A 20,519-nucleotide genomic window follows, 5' to 3' on the forward strand; every position below is an offset into this window, starting at 1 on the left:
GTTCATTCACATAGTTTAACAGTGTTTGATGACAAGTAAACGCTTTTTTGAATTTGTAGATTTCAATCGTTAGATTTTGCATGCAAAATTGGTTTTCATTTTTGCTTGGTTTGATACTTTTCTGAAACATGTCATGTTTGTATATTATTTATTGATGTCAATGTTATATTATATTAGGTGGAAAGTGCATAAAATCATGCAAGCCGCTCGGAATTTAAAAAAGGTGGATATCCATTTTCAAATAGATGCAGAGGATGCACCATTTTTAAAGAGGAATGAATCCTCCTTAGCAAGTGAAAGTGATTTAGTAACTCTTCGAAATGAAGGAATAGCACATATGGATTTGTGGTTAGAAGGGAAAATATATCCAGTAGATCCACAAACTTATCAGACTCCTCAATTCCATGGATTGACCAGCTTAATAAAGTCCCTATGTAAGGATGAGAATGGTTTGTTAGGATATTGTCGAAGGTTGATCAGTCATGGAGCAAGTAGCCTTCACAGCCAATATCAATCTTTGCTTACTGAAAGAGACAAAAGGATTGCAATGTTGGAGGCTTGGAATCAACATTTGGTATCATCTATGCAAGCTACAAGTGTCCAAATGTCCGCATATGATGGCATAGAGAAGAAAAATCAAGAATTACAGGTAAAGGTTCAAACAATAGATGCTCAATTAGGAGAGAGCACTATAAATGCAATTCACTTACAGATGCAAAACACAGCTCTGAAGGATGACATCAAGAAGTTAGAAAAAACATTATCATTCATGAAGGATACTCCAATGGGTCCAAGACTATGTAAGAGGAAATTGTGTCCACCAATGGATGAAATATCCAAGAAAAGTGGTCACTGGAAGTGTCGAGTGAGAGCTTGTAGGAGTGTTCAGAACTCATGTCTATCCATGATGAACACTATGGTGCTATGGGTGAAGTGTTTACAAAAAAAAATGTTGGAGTCTGTTATACAACATCCAAAATTCATAAGTCTAAAATCAGAGATAACATCTGAGTCAATGAGCAAAGTTGTGGAGCATTTCAATGCAACTAGTGCACAGGGAGTTTAGAGATGCCTTGCTTGCACTGCAGCATGCATCTGAGGCCTACCTACTAGTAGACCTCATGGATGACACCCAACTGGCTGCCATCCATAGGAAAAGGGTCATGGTGATCGCTGCAGACATGCAAAATTTATTGTACGTCTTAGGAAGCCCAAGGGCACTTAGGGATTTTATATGCTCCACCTTGTACTCTACCTACGGGCATCTATCTTATACTCTGCCTATGGGCATCTACCTTGTACTCTGCCTACAGGCATCAATATAATAAAATGTCTTTTTTAGAATTGTCTTTGCATGTGCAATCTTAAATTTATTTTCAATGTATTTGCAATCTATTAATTTACTTACATGCACTCTCAATGTATACAAAAGCAAAATGAAATAATAAACATCAAATCTTATTAGAACATGCAAAAGGAAATAATACTCAATTTTACTCAACATAGAAAAGGAAACAATGTCTTGTAAACGGGAAGAGAAAATAATTTGAAAATTATATTCTTTATTTACATTGAGTAGTATCACAAAGATCACCAAAGCTTGAATGCCTAAGCCACTCTAGTCTACGCTTCTTCCTGCTTGGCTCAGATCCCTTTTTGCTTGCTGAAGCAGAGAGGGCTGCACAATTTCATCCTCTATAGCCAAGGGATCTGTAATGCGAGCTAGCCCTGCAATAGCTATAATACTATGAAGTGGACCAGATCGTGTATCTAAGAACAAAAACAAAGCTACACTACACCTAATCAAAACAACACGATCGCGACAGTAGGACGGATGGGTTTCATCTTCACCATCCGATTGAGGACCCTGAACTTCATGATGTTTATCTTTCCATCTGGCGATAATTGTCGATGGAACACCAAAATGTGTTGAGCCATTCTATTGATGTAGCAGCCGATCGATGCCATCCCCCCACCAAAAGACCCTCTGGTTCCACCCTTGTGTCCAGTATACTCATAAACCCATAAAGTATCCTGCAACCAACATATTACATCAGAATCCAAAGATTATATAAATTAATAAAATATCATTTTTCAAGACCAAAGTTCACATTGTGGGCCTTACCTATGGCCATCCATGCCATAATAAGTGCATGCCTGGGTTTGTCCTTGTTGTTGTTGTTGTTGATTTCCCCATTGTTGCTGAAATGGTCTTCTAGGGGCTATATTTAGATATCTTTATTGGGCTCTGGCCTTGCTACTACTACTTGATTGGCAGGTACAGCTGGCTCTTGATTGTGTTATTGTTGTACATAGGGTGGTACCCTCCCTCTATAGTTTGGGTTGTACCAACATCTTTCTTTGTCATGGTTATCTTTCTTGCAAAATTCACATGGAATCTTTTGGGGCTGTGGTGCTTGAGGTGGTGGCTTCAAGCTTTAAAGCTGCTCCTTGATCATTTTCTCCAGCCTGGAGATTTTATCTGCTGTCTTTTTTGTTGTGGATTTTTCTTTGTTTTTCTGCTTTCTTTCTTTCTTTTTCTTCTTGGAATATTATTCATCATCTTCATCTTCTTCTGATGATGTAGCTTCTTCCTCATCAATGTCTTCTTTTGCTTCACTATTAGTGTCCGTATCTGAATCTGATTGTGAATCTGAATGCTTTTTCTTCTTTGTCTTCTTGGACTTTGATACTGTACTAAGTCTCCTTTCTGCCCGTTGGGCTGCTTCTACCAAATTATTAAAGTCATTTGCCCCTCCAAGCTGGTCCTTGCCAACTACTACAGTTCTCAATTCTTTGTTTAATCCTTTGCAAAAATAATCCCCTAGTTGCTCCTAGTTAATCTATTGTTAGTCTTCTGTTGAGGTTTCGAAACATCTGAGAATAATCTTCAACCATAATATCTTTTTGTTTCATAGTTCTCAGTTTCTTGAGGATATCCTCCAGAGTTTTTTCTTTTCTAAAACAACTCAAGCATGCTACTTTAAATGTGTCATTGTCAACAAATGAGCAACACCATACTGCATAAACCAGTTCATTGCTTTACCATTGAAGGTAGCTGCAAATTGTTCTTTCTTGGTAGCGTCTAGCAATTGTCCAAATCCACTAGCTGTCCATCTTGTCTCAAACTGTCCAACATGACTATCAGGGTCTTCTTTATCTTTGCCAGTAAATTTGGCTGCTTTGACTAGGGGTTCTGCATCTTTGGTTGTACTGGTGCACTAGCTTATACTTGGGAAATCTTCTTTTTAGGAGGTTTGGGGAGGGGATGGAAATTTAGCCTCTGCCTTGCAGTCATGAATACATTAGTTGCAATATTTGCTACGAATACTCTTTGTAGGAGTTCTTGTGTAGAACTGAGCAGCATCAGTTTTTGTAATTCAGCTTGTGCTTCATGCAGTTCCCTGCTATGTAATGAATTGTCTGAGGAACTTGTGCCACTTGGAATATAATCAGAGCCGTGTAGAATGTCATCTGGATCTTCCATTTGTGATGCAGTGTCTGCCCGACTTCTATTTTGTGTAAAGTATGCAATACCAACACGATGTGGAGAGAGATATTCCTCAATCCTATTTGACATGGACTGTGCTTCCCATGAAATAAATGGAGAAAGTTTTACTCACTGGATTTTAGTCGATTGATTGTTCGTGAGTTTGAAGCCTCAAACGCTGCTCTGCCTATTGCGACTCCATGTTGATGTGAGAGTGTAGTTGTTGTAGTTGCTTGTCATTGTTTTTGATGTCGCCTGTTGCCCGTCATTTTTTCGCCGATAATCCGACTGTTGTTATGTTGATTTATTTGCGTCTGTCGTTGGTCTTTTTTCCGTCGATAATCCGACTATTGTTGTATTGATTTATAGTCGTCTGGTATTGGTCTTCTTTCCATCGGTAATCTGACTATTGTTGTTTGCGGAATTCTGTATTGATGCAATCTAGCTTGTTTGGCTATAGCTTGCCTCGGTGGTCGTTTGCACCTGGCTATTCGATGTGAATGAATTGTACGTGGCTTTTGTAGTAATGCAAACTACATAGATTTGGTGTGTGAACTATGAATGATCATTCACCGCTCCAGCCTCGCTATCGTATTCGGTTGGGCTGTGGGTTTGTATGAGTGGCGTACTCACACGAGAAAATCATCTAGTAAATCTGTTTCTTCTTTGACTTGCTTTTGTGTTTGTGGAGTTGTTGCTTTGCTATCTCTGCTATTGATATCAACGTGAAGCAGCGTGAACCAGAGACTCTAGGAATGAATGCTGTGAGGATCGCCAAATGTGTTCAGAGTGCATTCAGCTAATAAAAACATAAAACACACATCAACTCAAATGCAACAGGTACAAGGAGTTGGACAAGAGACTGACAGGAGTCGGATTGCATGTAGACTGAACTAAACAACGAAAGAACAGCAGAGAACTCGTGAATTTGCAAAACTAATATTTTGTATTATGCTTCAGCAGAGATAAACAACAACTCAACCTCAAAATGGGTTGTTGCAAGACTTTTATAGCTGTCCAGATCCCTTCCGACTGTTATAAGTCTCTACAATCAATTATATCTTTTAGTAACAGCCCTTGTTACAAAACATCATACCATTGCATTAGCCCACTACTTATCAGTTACAAACAGTATTAGTTTGTGTTATTTTTTACACTAGACTAAGATGATAAAGATCAAAAGACAATTATATCGCACCCATTGTATGTGCAAGGTTACTACATGCTTAGTAATCGCCTTGTGCCATGGGATTGACTTATCCTAACCTATGCTGACCCTGGGTTATTGGCCACGTAGGTGGAGACTAAGTCTTCAACAGGCCTCTAAGTCTTCATTTCATTGAAATGGTGACATGCAAAAAGTTCAAAGCATCTCTTATATCTCTGTTATCCACCGTACTCAATGGATATACTGAACGTAAAAGTAATGCTCCCAAAGACTGTGGGTTGCTTGAAACTATGATGGGGATTCATTGATCTAGATTTATAATTCACAAGCAGAGATGCATCTTGCATATTAGTAGATCTTTGGGCATTTGCATCCATAGAAGGTGCTGTCGCAAAGGTGTGTTGCTAGGCTTTGATTTCCAAAAACTATGACAAAGTACGATGGGACTTCATTTTAGCTGTTTTGGATAAATTGTGTTTTGGAGCAGGATTCTCCAAGATGGTTGGTGCTTTTTTTTAAAATGCCTCGGTTGTGCCTTGTCTCAATGGAGGTGTTATGGGAAGGTTTGAGCTTTGAAGATCGGTTAGGCAAGGCTGTCCTTTGACACCGTTGTTGTTTTCTATTTGCACAGTGCCTCTGATTCACATATTTAAAAAGGGTGCGGTCAAGGGTGCTATTAGGGGTGAGTTGCTGTCGTCACGGAGCCATATGTGTATGTAGCTTTTTGCTAATGACATGGTGGCACTTTCCTTGGAAAAGTGTGGAAATCTTGCTATATTGATGCATAATGTTTTAGGTTGGTGTGTAGTTGGGAGAAAACCTTTGGCTTAGAAGTGATGTTGGAACCCAACCTAAGTGGATCGATGCATTGCCAAGGAAGTGGGGGTTGGAGTGATGCTCAAATAATGTTTTTATTGGTTCAATGAGAAAATTTGGTAGGAGATGAGGGCATGGCATGGAGTAACAATGGGGAGGAATGTCGCGGTGCTTATAATGAAGCATGTATTGTCAGCTACAATAACATATTTGGCCTTTATGTGGAGGTTTAGGAAGAATCACTAGATGGAAATTCAAAAGATGTTGAGAGCCTTTATATGGGTAGAGGAGCCTGACAGACACAAACGGCATTATCAGCCTAGGTGTTCTAGATATTAACAAACAAATAGCCCTACTATGCAAATGGATCCCTAGGGTGTTTGAGTACAAAGCTCCTTGATTGAGTCTTTTAATTGGTTTATTGAATAAGCAAAGCAGAAGGGGGTTGGGAAGTGGAAGGACATGCCTTGGTCTGCTGATAAGTTGTGTTCTTGGTTCCCACTAGGAAGACATGTTGCAGATTGATGCAGTTGAAAGGTAAAGCTGACTTTGGTTACTGGGAAAATGTAGTGCTACTCCTGAAAAAAAGCTAACATGGGCTAGATAGTGGACAGGAAAGACTCTCTTGTGGGTTCTTGTCTTAGAGATGTCAATGTTTCTTCGGTCTAAGTTATATACCTATATGGTGAAGTTCACGAGTAGTGTGCCCATTATAGATGACCAAATTTTGTAATATTTTTCTTTTTTATTATATGATAAAAATCGACATGTATTGATTTTTTTAAAAAGAGTGCACGTAGGCATTGCCTCCTAGTATAGTGGTAAAGCAAGGGCTTTTGGATTCAAAAGAGAAAGCAAGTGATTTTCTAGAGGGAGTTGGCTATTAAAAGTCCGTTTTTGTAAGATGATTTGAAGTTAATTAAATTTTTTTTAATTACAAGTGCAAATTCATGAAAGAGTTTTAATCCTCCACCATAGCACTACATCTAAGGAGACAATGCAAATAAATCTAGTCTTTTTTTTAAAGGAATTTGTCTTTATGCATCTGTATTACTATACACAAGGAGTTGCCCAAGTCACAAAAAATGCTCAGAGAGAGAGAGAGAGAGAGAGACCAATATTCACCACACACAAAAAAGTGTGTGTAATCAATATATTTAACTAGCCTAGCATGTGCGTGTGTGTGCACGGGTGTGCGCGTACGCATGTACGTGTGTAGAATTTACATGAAATATCTTGGAGTCATGCACTATTAGTTAGGCATAGAATTTTAAAGAGATGAGAGTAATACATTTATGAGTCAACACTAATGTGTGGACAATCTACTATAATTTTTTTAGATGTAGGATTGCAATATAACCTAGAATAAACACCCATAATACTCGAGCCTTCGTCCACAAACATACAAAAACATTGCTTTTCCCTATTCTAGCTCCTTGTAAAAATTAGGAGAACTAGGCAAGTCCTCAATCAGTGAATGACAAGAAATGTGCAAATTAAATACATGAGCAACCCCAACCTATGAGTGCATGTCCATGTTAACGCCTTCAAGCAAGTTAGGACCCTCATGGAATGTGTAACCCATGAAGATAAACATAACATATACACAACCAAACCTTCTCATCAAGTGAAGACCCTCAGTGATTTGGATAATTACCCTCAACTTTTCCTAACCACCACCTATCCTACTAAAATATATGAAAATCCCCTTCACACTATTCTAGTGGTAGATGCATGGCTCACAAGTCCTACTACATAGGAAATATCCCCAAGAAAATTACACTTGGGGCCACCTCTCCAATCTACAAGCTATAGTGTTATATATATATATATATATATATATATGAAAATCCGCTTAACAGTATTCTAGTGGTAGATGCATGGCTCACAAGTCCCACTACATAGGAAATATCCCCAAAAAATTACACTTGGGGCCACTTCCCCCATCTATAAGCTGTCGTTTTGTAGATATATGAAACCCCTTCACACTATTCATGTGGTAAATGCATGGCTCACAAGTCGCACTACATAGGAAATATCACCAAAAAAATTACACTTGGGGCAATCTCCCCAATCTAAGCTATGATTTTGTATATTGTCTCTCTTGATTAATGTATGAAATGGGAATAACCTTTTGCTGCCATCATAGGTGCAATTCAATTGTTTTGTTCTCATCATGGGTGCAATAGTTTTCTTGACATGAGAGTAACCTTTTACTACCAATCTTGCTTTATTTTTTTCGATATGCCATCTATCTTAATTTGAGCTTGTGGAACCTATCTAAAACAAACAATATTCTTGTTTGGAGGTTGCTTCATAAGTTTCCATGAATTATTCTTCAATAAGACATCATAATCTTCGTACATATTTTGAACACAATGCTATGACTTGGTTTCTTCTTCAATAGATGCAAATCCTTAATACTGTACATAGTATAATATAAGCTTGATGTCTAATTTTCTAATCATCAAGAAAATCTTGCTTCATCCATTAGCTTTGTGGCCCATCTGGGTTGAAGCTTTGATGTTGACATTGGCTGCTGATCAAGTTTTCTTCTTTGCGGAGAACTTGAAATTGTTTCACTTGAGTCAAATGTCTCGAGCTATTGCTAACCTTGAAAGTTGTTTACTCTTCGAGTGGCATCATCCAAGCATTCCAACTCTTTGTTTGTTTGAAGTCTTGACATTAAAATATATCTTTAGATGTTAAATTATACATATTGTATGCCTTCTTAAATATCTTTTTATCCAATGAATAAGCATTACTAACTCTTTGATACAAACTTACCTCTTATATCCTTGTGGTATGAGCATATACTATTGAACCAAATAATCAAAAATATCTCACCATGGGTTTGATTTCTATCGATGCCTAGTTCACAATTTCATTGCAAGATTTTGACAATAAACTTCTACATTTTACTTTGAAACCACATCATCTTCATCCAAGGTGTTAACAACTTGAATGACATGCAAATTGGAAACACAAAAGATAATGATATTGTAGAGGGCAAGGATGATGAGCAATATCTAATAATTCGGATCCTCTTCAAAAGCTTCAAAAGAACGTGTTGGCAAAGGAAGTAAGTTCACTAGCAAAATTAGAGGTTAATCCTAATGCGCTCTCTCCTTTTGAAGAAATAAGAGAGACAAAAATACGTTTTATGTGAAGATGTCTTTATTGTTAAAAAACTCAATTTATGTTGATTGACATTTGGATGGTGTTTGGTAAAAGAGAGACCTTAGCATAGCCATTGCTCTAATTGTCTTGGTCTTCATTCACGATGATGATGATTTTTCAAAAAACTGCTTTTTGGAGCCACCAAAAGTGTTTATCAATGGCACTCTGCATTCCAACCTGAATATCACTAAAGAGTACAAGGAATTTAAAAAGTCGCTAAGAAGTTTCTTGGATTTCATAAATATAAGATCACGAAGAAAAGCGAAGGAGAAACAAAACCAATTAAAATGCTGAGACAAATAAGATAGACATGCTAACATTCTTTTAATTAAATCAGGTTGTGATGCTTTACAACTTCGTTCACAACCAATGGGAGACATAAAACACGAAAGAAGTTAGAACAACCATTTGACCCATTAACTGACGTGCCTCAAAGACAATGAAGTAACTGATTTCTGCTCTAGTCCCAATTACCTTCTCTAGAACTATTATCCATTTGCCCATTACATTTAATGCTTTGAAGACAATCAAAGAATGGCTTCCAATTTAGTCCCAACTAAAAAACTGGCTTTATTCCACTAATTGTCTTAAATTAACTCATTGGTCAATCTTGTGTTCTTATGGTCAAACTAATGCTAAAAGGGTAATCCTCATGGGAATATTTTGCACCTACAGCACTTAGGAGCATGCCAATTTATTAGCATGTCTACACACTTTTGCAAATGAGACAAATGATACCAAGTATATAGCAAATGAGACAAATGATACCAAGTATATACATTTGCATCTTTAGAAGCTCCCAGCGAGAGCGAGAGCGAGAGAGAGAGAGAGAGAGAGAGAGATTACAATTGACCAAAAGTAATATATCAAATTCTTCATCCTACGTAAGCTCCCTCATTTATAATGCCTCATTAGCTTCTTATTCGTACCAAAAAGCCTTTTGGCACCTCTGTCACTCATGTTAATTTCTTCTTGTAATCAATTATGGTTCCAGAAAGTGAATGAAGATCTGACATTTATAGAAAGCAGCAACAAGCAATAGAAGCATTCCATGATGGATCATCGAAATCAAAAAGTACTAATTTGCATCAGCCAAAAATAACAAAGTACTCAAAAAGTACTAATTTGCATCAGCCAAGAATAACTAAGTGCGAGACTGCATTAAGCATAGAATTTTGCATGCATCTTAACTAGGTAAAAGTTATTTTCCTCCACAGCTTTCACGTTAAGCCTCAATTCCAAAAGCTACGCTCCCATATTGCCTAGCTTGAATCAATGATTCCAACCAAAAGCTACGCTTCAAAAGTCCCAAATCTTCCTCCATGGATGGAAGACGATCAAAAATGCTTTGCTCATGTGATCTGATCACATGGCATGTCATCATCATGCTAGACATAATTTCCTTTACTACTTAATCATGCAATTCCAAGATCTCACAATCGCACTCACGTTGGATGCTTCTAAAAGGGTAGTAGATTCTTCAACAAATTTTTAAAAAGGGCATTCATTGTTAGTTATATACCCAGCATCTAATGAAAATAAGAAGGGCAGTCGTTAGTTCTATACCCAACATCGACAGTTCTATACCCAACATCGACAGTCTTTCAATGAAAATAGTGTCTGCTTTGCCCAAAGTACAATTCCTTACTTGCTAAGGCAGATTTTCACCACACTTTGTATTATATTCATCATGAATATGCAGGTTATTCAACTCCACCACCATCAGATGACGAGCAGATGCCTGATAGTTTGGTTAAGCTAACATGAATGATTCTTGAATAGGCATTAGATCTTCCACCTTGCATTTTTAGTTGGCTTCTTTTGATGTTCTTTTAAGCTAACATAATGATTCATTTTCAGTTGGGAGCTAAGAAAAGAAGACCACTGGTCAGCACAAAATACTTTAAAGATTTAGTAGAGGAAGTGGAATCACGATGAAGCATGAGCAATTAAAACAGGGGTATTGCACTGATGAAGACACACCATTAGAAAAGGAGATTTGCTCAAACCCTCCGGAAATAGACCACCTATCTCAATTGCAGATGAAGCCACAAGGATTAGAACGGAAGTGTTGCAATGTGGATTAGAATAGGAGATTGCTCAAACTCTCCAGAGATAACACAAGTACCTCATCTATACTGAACAAAAGACAAAAGCATGTCATCGACGTGATTTCTTCTTGGACTTGCTTGAATTGCTGATCGAAGCCTTGGAGGCTTCTGTGTTTGATCCAGAAGACTGCAGTGCCTTACCAGCATTAACTCCAGACTTTGAGTGACCTGTCACACTAGGACCATTTGAAGATGCTGAAACTGGTGCACTCACCCTCTCCTTTGCAATGGATCCCTGTGCCCCTCTTACCTGTATTCCTCTTCTGTCTTTTCTCTTAGGTCTGTATGTTGACCTCTCCCTCTTTGGTAGCCATCTCTCAGGATCTGGTGGAGGACCAGGATTTGCAGGATCAAATCCTTTTGGATATCGGGGGTGCTTCTTCCATCTCTTTCTACCCTTGTTTTTGGCTCTGTCTGATGCTCCCTCTAGTGGAGCATCCTCTGCCATCCATGGCCGCTTGCCTCCTACTGTTGGAGCACCTGCACTGACTACCTGCTCCAAAGCAGTAACATTGATTCCGGACAGACCTGGCAGAGAAGGCAACTGGCCCTCATACTCCTCTGCTTTTGCTAAGTCAGTCTGTGCCATACTACAAACAAGCCCAATTAAAGCTTCGGCTCGTACACTTTTTGACACACTTTTTGTTAACTTCTGGAAGAGCAGAGAAGCTGCCTCAAGCTTCTTATGTCTCAGCTTAAAAGAAGCTGCCTCCTGCATCAAAAGCTCTAGGGTGGTCGTGTCTTCACCCATGTGATCTTCCCACCACTGGATAGCAGCATCTAGAGTTGCCTCTGCTCCTTGTACATCTCCCCCTTTTTCCTTTAAAGCTACCACAGTAGCCAGCATCCCAGGTTTATGCTGCAGCTCTGAGATCTGCTCCAAGGAATGTGTGGCAACTATGTGATGTCCTGCCAGTGCAGCTATTTGAGCACGAACAAGAAGCAACATTGTTGAGTCCTTTGGATGCTTTTCCAAATATTGCCCTAACATTTCTTCTGCTCGACTCAGCTTGCCCTCTCGCACAAGCAAAGAGGCACTCAAAATAGCTGGCATTACACTGCCTGGAAATTTATCAAAAAGACTTGCCTGGAGATCTCGTGCCTGCAGGTAATGGTCATTAAGCTTTTAACTTTCTTATTATCCTATAAAACACGTCAAGAGTTGAGGTGACAATTACAAATAACCTATTTACCTGGTCTATATATACCTTTGTAAGACTAGAATAAGTCCAATCATACAAATTTAGAATTTTTGTTGTTCTAAAGATCAAAAATCTACAAAGAAAATAAAAGAGAAAATGAAAGAGAAGAAAAAAGAGGTAAACAAAAACTTTTATGAAAAGCAAAAGGAAGACATACTTAGCAAGCAAAGCAACACTTATGTCGTCAACAGTGCCCAAGCATAAGCAGCTATACTGGGTTTCTAAAGACCCACGGAGTCTCTTGGGCAAACCCAGTGCTTACTAAAATACGTCAAATAAACAAAAGAGAATGAAAACAAGAAATAAAGAAGAAACGAAGCAGGTGACTTAAGCAAAAATAAACAAGCAATTCAAGAAACAAAAACTTCCAAAAAACTAGAAACTCTCTCTCTCTCTCTCTCTCTCTCTCTCTCTCTCTCTTATTTAAAACATAAAAAGTTAAATGGCACTTTACACTTATGTCTTGTTTCTGCAAAGAGGCAAAAATACATTTCCAACTTAGAAAGCACAAGTATACTCAAACAAACTCTCTTTTAAAACTAAAAGAAAAACGGGCTATTCAGCTCCCCGCTTTTTGTTTTCAGCTTATGTTCAATCATTCTAAACAAACCTAAGGCCGAAACACCATAGATAAAAGACTTCATATCTAAGAATGTGCGAACTTTTTTCATTGTTTTCCTTGGATTATACCTCTTGTGTAATAGTAAAGTGATCAAATTACTACAATGAGTGATAAAAGACTCCTTAGTTGTACAAAGGCGGGAAAATCTATGGAATTGGGAAGAAATGACTCCATATTTTGCCAAATCAGAAATGTTTGAGTCAACGTGAGGCATTTTTATAATGTGTAAACCACAATATTCAGGTTGTTCACGTTTATCGTATATATCAACCTCTAATCCTATGGTAGATTGAGAAAGTCTAAGATCTAAGAAAACACAAGAATCCCCTCTTGAAGTGCAGTTCAGTTCACAAGAGTCACGAGGATAGATTCCTTCTCCAAAAGCTCTAGCGTCTTTGTACATAAAGTCTTGAAAGTTAGGAACATCTGGTACAAATAAATCATCTATAAAACGCCTAACTTGACTAAGCTTATGTAAAATGATAGGGCAGGTATTGATAGAAATTAGATGTTGCATAAACTCAAATTCATAAGTGAAAAGATAAAAGTTTGCTAAAAAGACGGCACAATTAGTGCCCATGGGGATTCCTATAACTTGTTGAAACAAAGAATCACCTATTGTGATGTAAAGATTATCTAAAAGAAAATCTATCCAAGAGCAAACATCTTCTACACTTACTACCTTTGTGTATCTTTTCTTTTTAGAACCTATGTCATGATCTTTATTTTTTAGCCACAAAAAGTCAAAGCATAAGGCTGTTTTCTCAACTTTTAGCACTTTGCATCTATCTTTGTCAAATCTCAGCTTGAAAACTTCAGCCACTAGCTTTTTAATTCTAAACTTCAGGTCTTCCAGCTCAATCTTTGTGTAAAGCGTCGTAAAATCATAGGTTTGAAGGAGAATAGGAGACTCTTTTTCCTGAATGCTTCGAGAGGAATTAAAAAATTTTACAACAGGAATCACTCCTACAAAGTCATTTAAAATCCAGCTTGAGTTCGAGTGGACATCTACCTCTTTTAATAAGTCCCTCCAAAGTTCATGGACACTAGGCAACATGGCTTTGGAGTAGTAGCTTAGCCATTTAGAGACATTCGTCAAAGTAGTCTCACAAGCAGCTGCAATAAATCTTGGCTTTTTTGGAGTTTTGTGAAACTTCCAAGCAGCAGAAAGAAAAGGTATGCTTGGATTGCAAACAAACCCAGAAGACTTGCAAAAACTCTGATGTTTTGAGATCAAATCCTTTTGAGAAACTAAGGCAGGGGCGTAAGTATTTACCTGGTCTAGTTTGTTTGAAAGCAGCAGCACCAAAAAGCGATTGAAACTTATTGCTTCCTTTTGTCTTAAAGAAAGCTTATGCTCCAGGCCATCCACAAACAGAAGCCCCTGCTCAGAAGATGTCCTTTTCTCGAACAGTTTTTCAAGTTTTTTAATAGAATCAAATAACTCCTTATTTCCCTTTAGCACAATGAGATTGTTGGAAGCAACAGCCATGGAAGGAGCATCTGCCATTTTCTGCTTCAATAGTTGATTGTAACTCTCCAGAGCCTCCATTGTTCGGCCTTGAACCTGAGCATATACTTGCACATATATAGCTTCTCATCAGCAAGCAGAGAAAACCTTTATATTGAAATTAAGGCATTCCTAGACTGAACATTTAAGATGCCTTTTCGTGGCACACCCACCTGGTGAACATAGGCAAGCTGTACGGAGATTGGAGCCAACTCATTTTCAATTTCCTCACTCGTGTATTCTTCTTCAATCAGCATCTCCTGGCCAATTCTGCAGCCATTACAGAAAAAAGACGATGTGAAACTATCAAAAAGAGAGTTTTAATGGAGTATAATTATCGGTGCGTTGTCCCTGCGACAACAATTTGATGCACCTACAATGACTCATATGAATGAGAACAGTAGAGTATTCAGAAGAATACAACATGCTTCACTCTGTTGTCTCTTCGAGATTAAACAACCAACTATGATTCTTAAAAATTATAAAAGAGCTCATTTCAAAACACTCTTTCAAAATAGTTTTTTTTTTTTGCATGTTTCAAATTGAAGCAAATTGTCGTATATAAGTACACTGCTAAGCTGAGGTGTCCATTATAATGACGAGGGCCTGCTTGCTGTTGCTCTGATAATCCACTTGGCTGGCCTTTCTGCTTCTGAATAGAGAGTGCATGGAGTTGAGGCGCCACTGTCGGGCCTGAAGGAGGCACCGCACAACCGCCCCTATAACACCTTTCCTGACTGCTTGTCACCACCCTCCCATTTCAACTTTCTATCTTTTAGTCTGCAGGTCACGGCAGTGTACTACCTGTTTTTGAGATGGGAGAAGAGGATAGAGGGCCAGAGTAAGAGTGAAGCCAAAAACACTGTACTGATACTGCAAGAGTAAGAAAAGTACCACACACTTAGGGTTATGTATCCTCACACACTCAGTAATAGCCCAGGGGGGGGAACCCCTACCTCGGATAGAAGTGCCCCTTGGGTGAGGTGTGCACACTAACCCACTACTAACATATTTTGCAAATCCCCCTGTAATGACAGTGCCAACATGTAAAATGTGATAGATCAGTCACCAAACCAAAGTAAGCCATAAGCTTTGTGGAAAGCTTCAAACGTTTCTCTTGGTAGAGCCTTACGTTAATCTCTCCTGCACGAAATCACTCTCTGATATAGTGATAATGTATCTCAATGTGTTTTGTGCGGGCAAGAAACACAAGATTCCGTGCCACTCCAATAGCACTCACTCTGTCAGTGAGGAGGAGTAGGTGGCCATGAAGATGTGCCATTAATCTCCTAAGCCATGGATTGTTTTGTGCTCAACCAACGTGCTCAACCAAGCAATAACCACTGGGTTAAGTGTCGTGGGTTGAGTGTCTAGTGTCATAATCAGCACCCCAATCAAAGCATGTACCTTGCCAACATCTGAAAACAATTGTTACAGCATTCCAATGCTGGGCTGCTCCTACAGGGAAGATGGCAATTCCCTGGCCCCGAAGAACCGGGGATAAATTGTCTATTTGACAATTTCGGGTTTCCCCACCACATGGAAACCCGCCTCACCCCAACGACACCAGACCTACAGCATTTCTTCCGGGAATTTCTTGACTGGGAAAGAGGGTTCCCCCTGTCTTGTATTCCCGATGGAACCACAACATGGAGCTAGACATGAGACTTTTTTGTCAATAATGACATGGAGAACACACTGCCATATTTGTGACTGCCCATGGCATGGAGAACACACTGAAGTGAAATACCACACTTGGTTTGGTCTAGATAAAGTCTTTGATTGTAAGACAATGTCCACATGCGAATTATAATCCAAGACATAGCAATACCCTTCTGAGGTACAGAAAGATGTCTCTAAATGTACTGGTACATAACACAGCTACAGTACCACTATCTTTAATCTGCAACTCACTAGTATTTGCAACTTCCACCACACCCTGTACAAACTGATTTGGAATTTCAAGCCTGTTTTCTGCCTGTCCTATGCCAGCTGCACCTGTATCAATCCATGAGAGTAAGCAACTCTCATCTACAATCTACAAGGGGAGAGATCCACAGAAAGTCATACTTGGTCTAAAGTAAATGGTCTCTGCTATTTCTAAAAATTTTATCTATATTTGCATGAATAGATATGCATTATGCGACTGCATAACAATTTCATCCCCAGGGCATGTGGCTGTAAATGGACTGCCTCTGGGCTGTAAATGGACCTCATCAGATGTTAAACGTCATTAAAGGCAAGGTTGGTACCTCTCAATGCCTCTAAAGTTTAGAAGTGTTGTGGAAGGTCGAGAATGAACATTCAAAACCCGAGAGTAAAATCCACACGATTCGGAATATTGAAGATAGAAATGCAGACAAGTTAGCCTCCAAGTTGCCGCTGATGGTACCCACAAATGCTCTCAAGTCATTAAGGATTTTCTCATTCTAAGCTTGAGGTTATTTGAAAGCATTGAAAGAGAGCTGCACACTTTATGGTCCCAAAAACACCAATAATCAATCATCCAAGATAGGAAGATCAATCGTACAAGATTGAGAATAGTAAACACCATGTACTAGCGACACAATGGATGATAATAATGAAATCAACAATGGACGTGTAAGTATTCAGAAGTTACAAGAATTCGAGGGTTAGAATATGAACAACTATTGGTCTAAGCACGGTGTCCAAATTGAAGTTTCCTAAGTTGCAAATCGTACCGTTGAGGCATTTGACATGTATGTGGATGCCTTGTACAATTAGCACATGCGTGGGCGGGCACAGATACACACTCACACTCCAGCATCCAGCACGCACACGCACGCACGTTCCCTTGTCCTCCCTTTGATTGGTGATCATGTCACGCATTCGATTTCCCTATCCTTTTGTCAAAGCAGATGGTAATCAACGATTCATCTAACTCCCGACTCTTGGCTCTCAATGCTGACCCTTAGGGGCTTTAATTTGTGAATGCTCATATTGCCAGGAGGTCTCTTCACCAGAACCCTAGCATCTATATTGGTCCTAGGTACTCCCAAATGGTCTCTTCACCAGAACCCTAGCATCTATAGTGGTCCTTGGTACTCCTAGTTGGCTCCTTGTTGCTTCACTTTCCCATTCCATTGTTTTCGTATGTTGTTTAAGTTCACCATTTTGGTCCGTTGTCTCTATCCATCATTTTTGCTCCGCTATTTTTGTGGAGGGAGCCTCTACGACATTAGAGACAATGCTCCTCCTACTTTCGTACCAAATATGGCCATCGTAAGTTTTTGGTAATGCCATTTAGCCTTACTAATGCCGCAATAACTATTTAACAGTGATGAACGATTTGTTTCATCCATATCTTAAAACATTTGTGGTTGTGTTTTGGATGATATGCTATTGATAGTGAACCATAAGAAGAATATGAACATCTTGGATATTTGAGGCAAGAACAATCCTATGCTCCAGATGGCTGACAGGTCCATGGCTCTTCGTGTGCAAAAGGATCCACAAAAAATGCGGAAGAAAAGAGAAGTCAAAACGAGGGCATTTGACCCCAAAAAAAAGGTCAAGCATGAAATTCCATTTCATACATCCTTTTTTCATATGTTTGCATGTGTTGGCTATCCATACCATACGGACATGGAAAAAACTATTAGCCCTTACATCAGCCCATGGCCGCTTGTATGAGATACTATTTTGAGTGCACGTCATCTCAAAGGCCCGTGAGGCCTCCTGAAGACCTCTCTCTCTCTCTCTCTCTCTCTCTCTCTATAGCAACCCTCTCCACCAAGCTCCAAGCCTTGCTCCAAGGCGTCACAAGACTTCTCCAAACTGTGCCATCTCCCACAACCCCTGCCTCAGGCTGTCCAAGGCTGTGGGCTGCTCCACAGTCTGCATAACCCACGCCTCTCCAGCCCTGCAAAAACACCAAGAAAATCAAGAAATGTGCAGGAAATACTCCCTAGCCCTATTGCAAATCAGCATCAGCCTGCCAAGCCCAAGGAAAATCACCAAGAACTGCCGTGACTGATGACTGGGAGCTCTGGACAATGCTATGGCAGCAGGGACACCCCATTAGGCCACAGCCGATGTCCTCACCAGTCTCAACAGAATATGCCTAGTCTTGATTACAATTTGGAAGCCACAAATGTGGCTGAAGTAAAGAAGCAAGGGGGAAAGTGCAGGAAGAATGGAGAAAAGAGAAGGCCAAGAGAGAGCAATGGGAGAAGGAAAAAGCAGGGTGGGAATCTGATAAAACCAGCCTCCAAGACAAGTTGCATGGATTGGGAAGTGGATCACAGCAACTCAAAAGACATGGAAATGACTCCAGAGGGGACTCACAAAGCCATGAAAGAGCTCAAAACAGAAAATGCCCATCTCAGCAAAGACATTGCAGCTATGCAGACCACCATGCAAGGGAAACACGCTGAGCTCAAGCAACAAGCCCCAAACATGCACAGTGCTACATCTAATGTTGCAACGTGGCTGACCTCCTCCTAGTACTACTCTCAAGCAATTCTAGGAATGTGGCATCCTGACTGGTTTTCAAATACCATTTTGGCAACTCAACATCCTTGCTTAGCTGGCTGAGCTTGCTGTGGTGCCAAACTTCTTTTGCCACATCACTACCTGTACGTCTTAGATTTGTTACTCAATGCTCTCCCGTGGGGAATTGACCGATGGATGGGTGTGGACCCACAATGGGTCGTTGAGAGGTGTCAGTGTGAAAGTCCTATCCTGACATGTGAGCCTCCAGATGAGGAGGACAACGGGGATAGGCACTTGCAAATGGCTAGGGTCTTGGGCTGTGGCATGGAAGGACTGCCATGTGGGCAGATGTTGAGTGAATCTGGTTGCCAAATGGGCGGCAACAGTACCCATCCATTAGGCAAGTGTCCGGGGCTGATATAGGACAGAAGGTCATTGGAAATTATGCACAAAAACAAAGATTTGGTATTACATCAACTCGGTTGAAATGGGCACTACCTGACATGCATCAAATTGCACGTAAGATCAAATGTCTTGCATTCAACACTAGTCAAGAAGGAGAGTAAATTGACACATGTGATCCTGCCCAACCTTGAATGATGCATGCATTGCTTCATTGCTCCAAGATACAGTGGCATTCATGCAATTGACTTGTCACATCACATGAATCAATGCCAATGTTAAGCCTTATCACAACCTTTACAATCAGATTGACATACTAAAATATCAAATTCTCCATAGCCTAGACTAAACTAGTTAGAAGGATCTAGGAATTTTCAAATATCATTAATAAAACACTCCCAACACAAGCTACACATTCTACTTGTAAACTCAATATCCTTCCATTGACATTTCAAAATATAGCAAACAGATTTCTGACTTAGTAAGAGAATAATAGTAGAACCATTCATATGCACGTCTGTGCATATGCATGTATATGTACACACACTACACGTTACATAACAATCGCAAAAAGTTGTGAATAGCATACCGTCGAGCAAGCAGCAATAGCTCCTCTGCTTTAGTATCATTTCCTCTTTCAATGAGTGCACATGCAGCATTGTACGCCAATTCAAAGCTGCTATTCGAAGATATTTTCATGCTTTCCATAAGAGTTGGAACCTCAGTAGACCTTCCTCCAGAGATATATGCCGCAACTAGATTGGTCTTAAGCTCATTGGAATCAACTCCATACTTGTGGGATAGGGTTTCATAGCTTCCTATGCATGCATCTAGATCACCTTGCCTGTATGAAATTTGAGCTTCAAGCTGAAGAACTTCAGAGTTCCTTTCCAAACCTTTCAGTGCCAACATAGCCTCTTGTAAACAATTCTTTCTATACAAACAATAAGCCTGAAGAAAATAGAATGAATTAAATTGTAAGTGTACTCTCTCTCTCTCTCTCTCTCTCTCTCTCTCTCTCTCTCTCTCACTACCACCACATCACATTACTCTTACGTAGAGTTAGCATCTCAACCATTGGACTTTCTAGATCTGGAGCTTTGCCATTTGCTAGTTTTTTCAAGCCACATTCCTAGTCTTGCACTGTTGCTTATCTTCTCTTCCATAAAGATCGATTTATTACCAGTTGCACAAGACCAAAGGCCCATGAGATCAATTGCTGATCAGAACACCCCATATAAGGGAACTAGAGGTATCTAGCACAGCTCTATATCTTTAGTGTAAACTAGAGAAAATTAGTTGTGTGTACATCAAAATGGGCGGAAGAAGCCAAAAATCTAATTTGTCGTAAGCTACATATGGGTATGTGGCCTTGAATCTCATGCTTGGTCTATCAGAATCGATCTAAGCTACATATGGGCATAATCTCATGCTTGGTTTATCATAATCGAGAGAGAGAGAGAGAGAGAGAGAGAAGGGGGGGGCCTTTAATTCTCTTTTTAAAAGACAAGTTCTGATGTCCCCCTACAAGCATTTGGAAAGTAGAAATGGTATTAATAGGAG

General features: G+C 39.5%; 1 protein-coding gene across 1 annotated transcript in view; it reads right to left on the bottom strand.

Annotated features, from left to right (window-relative positions):
• Positions 1–10,625: 10,625 nt before the first annotated feature.
• Positions 10,626–20,519, bottom strand: part of LOC147889011 (SRP72 RNA-binding domain-containing protein) — a 32,446-nt gene continuing 22,552 nt past the window's right edge. The window contains exons 3-6 of the mRNA XM_087392740.1: positions 19,546–19,907; positions 14,273–14,369; positions 13,866–14,156; positions 10,626–11,867 (exon numbers count right to left, since the gene is read on the bottom strand). Of these exons, the coding sequence (XP_087248866.1) occupies positions 10,815–11,867; positions 13,866–14,156; positions 14,273–14,369; positions 19,546–19,907 (1,803 nt within the window). The 3' untranslated portion in view covers positions 10,626–10,814. The remainder of the gene's footprint in view (positions 11,868–13,865; positions 14,157–14,272; positions 14,370–19,545; positions 19,908–20,519) is intronic.

This window comes from Dipteris shenzhenensis, chromosome 21 (assembly GCF_047967505.1).
Source record: "Dipteris shenzhenensis isolate YYH24624 ecotype China chromosome 21, Dip_SZ_1.0, whole genome shotgun sequence".
NCBI classification, from domain to species: domain Eukaryota; kingdom Viridiplantae; phylum Streptophyta; class Polypodiopsida; order Gleicheniales; family Dipteridaceae; genus Dipteris; species Dipteris shenzhenensis.